The sequence below is a fragment of the Fulmarus glacialis genome, unplaced genomic scaffold (assembly GCF_000690835.1).
Source record: "Fulmarus glacialis isolate BGI_N327 unplaced genomic scaffold, ASM69083v1 scaffold20253, whole genome shotgun sequence".
NCBI classification, from domain to species: domain Eukaryota; kingdom Metazoa; phylum Chordata; class Aves; order Procellariiformes; family Procellariidae; genus Fulmarus; species Fulmarus glacialis.
The window spans coordinates 15,184-20,091 of record NW_009205102.1 but is presented as its reverse complement, the minus strand read 5'-3'; the positions used below and the strand labels follow the sequence as shown (position 1 = coordinate 20,091).

The window sequence follows — 4,908 nt, the reverse complement described above, 5'->3', positions numbered from 1 at the left end:
CGCTGGGCTCTCCAAGAGCACAGCACAATTTTCAGTTTGCTGGTTTCATTTAAAATACTCCTTTTTCGTGATTATTGACTTAAGATGTGCCAACAGGGGAGAAATAGGAAATGAAACTGATGCAGCTCTGAAGCAAAGCTGCCCATATCGGTAGCCAGCATTGCAGGTAAACAGATCAAGAAAAGTAAACGTGGCAAACAGTATGATCAGGGAGGGAAGTGGTATAAATGACTCAGGTGTCATTTCGTGTGTTATCACTGGCAACACAAATAAGAGGTTTTGATTTTTCAGTATTAGGTTTGTGCAGGCTTCTCCTCTTGGAAAGTATATAATTTGCTTTTCTCCCTGCAGGCGAATCACCTTGGTTGTTTATTTAATTGTGACATATTTATCAAGCCAGAGGCGATGGATGAGCTGCCATCCCAAATTCCACACAAAATCACTCACGTGCTGGCCAAGCTTTGGGAACAGTTAGATGACTAATTCCATGTGCTTTTAAATTAACCCTCCATCTGTTTGCTGCCAGGTACTGCACCAAGCATGGAGAATGACCAGTCTGCCACCTCGCCTGGGCAGGACATCCAGGGGCAGAGCGGGGACAAACCTGCCCCCGGCTCACAGTCCCCCACTCCAGCCCCCGCGGAGCAGCCGAGAGCCCGGCCCGAAGCAGACGTGTGCGACATCTCGGAGGAGCTGAGCCGGCAGCTGGAAGACATTATTAAAACCTACGGGTCTGCCGTGAGCCTGATGGAGAAGGAAAGCGCCGCTATGGGAACCGACAGGCCTGAAAAGGGAGAGCCAGGCGGCGTGGAGGATGCGGATTATGAAGATGCGAATGAGGAGAGTGAGAAAGAGAAGCTGGCTCCTGGGGATGCTTCCAGAGGAAAGGAGCCCAGCGGCAGCAAGGAGCAAAAGCTGGAGAAGAAAATCCTGAAAGGACTAGGCAAGTACTTATGTACTTACACAGCCCTGCTGTGAACAGAAGTAAAACCTCCCTAGTCCTTGCTCTTTCCCATGTTAATCCTCTGCCGTGGATGATAGGGACCTCTAGTTACCACTGAAAATTACGGTGACTGTTACAACTTTTCTCTGACTGATAATTATTTTCAGCAATTATCTGACAGATACATGTAGGCTGTGTCAGATATTAGTCCTTTTAAAAAGACAAAAGCTTAGGATTATATCACACGATTCTGATATGCCACCCAAACTACTTAGCCAAAGCTGAGAGACTGATGACGCATTGCAGAATGTTGCTTCTTAGACAGAGGAAAACCTGGCCTCTCGTTTGTGCCTCAGTAAATTTTTTCTTCCCCCACTCTGGGTATGACTTCTCAGCAGTCATAACGGTGCTAATGGTGCTACTATGCGGTGTGGGAATCTGCAGAACAAATTCACTGTCATGCCCAGGTTATTTTTCATCTAGCAGACCTCCGGACTCATCACGGACTACATGAAATAAGCCAATACGCTTATTCTCTCTAAGCACAGTGCTTAGAGAGCACCTTGGCCACAGCAGGGCTCTGTTAGCTGACCTAGAAAGAAGTCTCAGCGAGTTTTTGTAAAGTATGTACTTTCTGCTGGGCAGCCACTAGAGAGCAATGTCGTTACATCCCAACCTAGCAAACATGTAATTTATTTCCCTTCCTACATTTAACTCCCACCAATTTTCAAGCCTCTCCTTCGCGTGAGAACCCAAACCCAACCGCAGACTATGCCTATTGAAAAATCACTGCAGGACATTCTTACAGACAAGGGACTAAGCATAGGACAGAGCAGGGATTTTTTTCCCTGAATTCCTTGAATGTCCAGGAGAAAGAAAGTTCCTCCATTTCTATTAACTTGGCTTGGGTGCAGTTATTGGTACCACTCCAAGATCAGTGAAAACACTACCAAAGCACTTGTTCTCAAGCTGCACTTGCAACAGTTTTCACTCCAGGATTTTATTTTAGCTCTCTTCAACTTATTTATACTGGTGCTGTAGAGAAAACTTAGTGTGAAATAGTGGCTTTTCTCCACAGGCAGTACTCCTGGACTGCACAACACTTGAAGTAGAAAAAGTCCAGCCTAAAGCAGAAAGCAAATTTGCTCTCACAGCCTCGGGAAAGAGGAGCATTTGGAAAAGCACAGCCAAGCCCCTGGCACCACAGCCATCCTTATCTTCAGGGATGCTAGGGACATTTTGTATTTGATGAACAAGCGGTGTTCAAGCTCCAGCTCATACTTAGGGCTGAAAGGAATACCAAGAGGTATCAGAAGAGAAGCAATACATAAATGGCTACGCAGTGATTTAGCTATGCACGCCCAGCTAGTTATCAGACTGTCTCTGGTATCTCTTCACCAAGTCAGGGAACTGATTTACACCACGATCATGTAGCCCAGAGCTGGCTGGCAGTACCCACTGCTCTCTGATTGTTTCCATCCGCACCATAGTCTCCGTGCTTAACTTAACCTTCCTTATGTCTTTTATGGGTGGAGCAGCACTGGAGCTGAGTACACCAGCTTCGCAGTTTTTGCCTGCAAAGAGACCTGGCTTCTGAGCCTTCAGGGTTCAGGACCTTTCAATCCTATTTCAGTCAAATGTGCCATATATGTGACCCAGTCATGTTGCAAAACATTGAATGAAAATCAGATTATACAGGACAAAAGCATTTCACAGCCAATGCTTTTGCTAGAAGACAGAACATTACTGAGGGCTGAAATGGAGGAAAATTGAAGCATGTTTGTTCTTATGGGGACAAGAAAAACCTGGAAATTCATAGCAAAAATTATTCCCTTCTTTCCAAAATGCCTCATTTCTCCCTGAGTTTTTATAGATTCATGCATGAAACAACCAATTTCATAAGAGTACATCAGCTACAAACTACTTCTACCATCAAATCTCTGCTTCTTTTTTTTTTTAAGGGAAGGAAGCCACCCTACTGATGCAAAGCTTGAACAAACTGAATACTCCAGAGGAGAAGCTGGACCTGTTATTTAAGAAGTATGCTGAGCTGGTTAGTACAGCTTTGGTTCTCTTCTGTGCAAACTGTCTATACGGGAAGGTATAAAAAACATATGCTATGCAGCATGGTCAAACCTTGTGTAGTAATAGCGTCTGTCCTGTTAAGTGAATCCCAAAATAATTGTCAGGGTTATGGGTGAGAACGAGAACAAAAGTAAAAAGTGAGGAAAACAATCTGGACTTTGGGTTAAAAAGTTTATGAGGTGAATCTACCAAACCGACCCACACTGGAGACTAGTGTCTAGGCTCCTGCCTTCACCTTCTGCAAGGAGCTTTGCATATCTCTGTATGTGGGTGTTGCTTTGAATTACATATCAGTGATTTAATCAAAATGAAAATAATACAGGTCTTAGTATAAAATGTTAGGAAGCAGAAAATCAGAAAACAGAGAACTGAGGCGAATCGTGAGAGAAACCACAGTACAGTGAAATGAAGAGTCAAAACCCCTGCCACTATAATATTACCCCGTAACAATGCCAGCTACCTCACTTTGTTCTTTCCACACTAAAGATGGGTTATTTTCAGATCAAGTATTTTCTTCTAAGTAGTTAAAGGGCTCTACGGCCATGGAAATCTTACAAACAAAAAGGTTGCAGCATTTTACAGTTTGTGGAGTACTGAAAAATGTGCCAAGCAGAACATTGACTTTGTAATAGGCTTTATGCCCAGATGTGTCCATGTCTCATCATAATGTGAAGTTCAGCTTTCCCTTTTTTCATGTAAAATCCTCTGATTTCATAAATTGGGCTCAGGCGGTTTATGGTTTAACCCGTGCTTAAAGAAACTTCATGCCCACAGATTAACTGAAACAGGTCTTCTTCTTCCTCTACTCTCCACCACATTCAAGTGGTGTTGGAGCCACTCCAAGGGGTTGGAGCACTGTATAAAACAGGTGCCATATTGCCAGTAACCTATCCAGGAGAAAGGTACTAAAACAAAAATACTGAGTATTCGGTTTTGACATCCTGTGCAGTGTCACTAAAATAGATCATTTAATAAATACGACTAAAAGCTTGTTGGAGAAAGCCTTACGCTGATCGCTCAGCAGGGCTGAGGGGTGTAGTGTGATTAATAGCTTGTCAGCAGTCAGCTGTAGTAGTTACCGCTCTCTCTGCTCCCTCTTGTCCATCCCCATCACACACTTCAGGCCACTTTTTGCTTTTGCTGAGTTGTTTTCCAGCCACATCAGCTCCCTGGTCCGGTGAACGATGTGGTGACACAAGCACTCGTTGCAGCATAGCCCAGGGGATGGTGCAGCCACGTGCCAGGCTGAGCTGGGTGCTGGCAATGGCTTCAGCTGCATTAGATAGTGCTGCTGCTGCCAGTACTTGGGGACCCTACGCAGCACCAGCGCTTCCCCACAGCCACCCGGCCATATGCTATTTAACTGTCAGCACATACCCTGGCACAGCCTATACTGACGGGTACACCAGAAAACGGAAGGCATCAGGGAAGAGCATGGGCTGGTTTGAAGGAAATCATGCCTGGGGACACGGGAGGAAGACAGTGTAGTCATTTGGGCACAAGCCACGCCACGCTACTTGCCGTCAGAGAACATTTTATTTACTAATACTGGTATAGGCAGAGTGGTTGGGGTTAGTAAAGCAGATTGTGCTGTATTTTAGCTTTTGCCTACAAATGGCTATTGCAGAATTGCTTGTGACCGGTTTATTTTCAGAGGTCCTGAGGGCCTCGCAAGTGCTGGGTGCAAAAACTGTACACTAATAAATAAATATAAGCATTGTCATTGTCTGCAGTGGGGTCAAGATAAAACATTTTTCCTAGACTGAGAATTTATCTCTCTCGGTCAGCCTTCAAAAATCAGAATTCCTTCTATTTGTAGTTAGTTTTAGCTAATATTTCATTAATTATTCTTAAAAATTTAGCACTGGGGCCCTTTTGTC

General features: G+C 44.4%; 1 protein-coding gene across 1 annotated transcript in view; it reads left to right on the top strand.

Annotated features, from left to right (window-relative positions):
- Window positions 1–540: 540 nt before the first annotated feature.
- LOC104074961 (beta-taxilin-like) overlaps window positions 541–4,908 on the top strand; it is a 15,560-nt gene continuing 11,192 nt past the window's right edge. Inside the window, exons 1-2 of the mRNA XM_009575276.1 lie at window positions 541–943; window positions 2,905–2,996. Coding sequence (XP_009573571.1) covers window positions 541–943; window positions 2,905–2,996 — 495 coding nt within the window. The remainder of the gene's footprint in view (window positions 944–2,904; window positions 2,997–4,908) is intronic.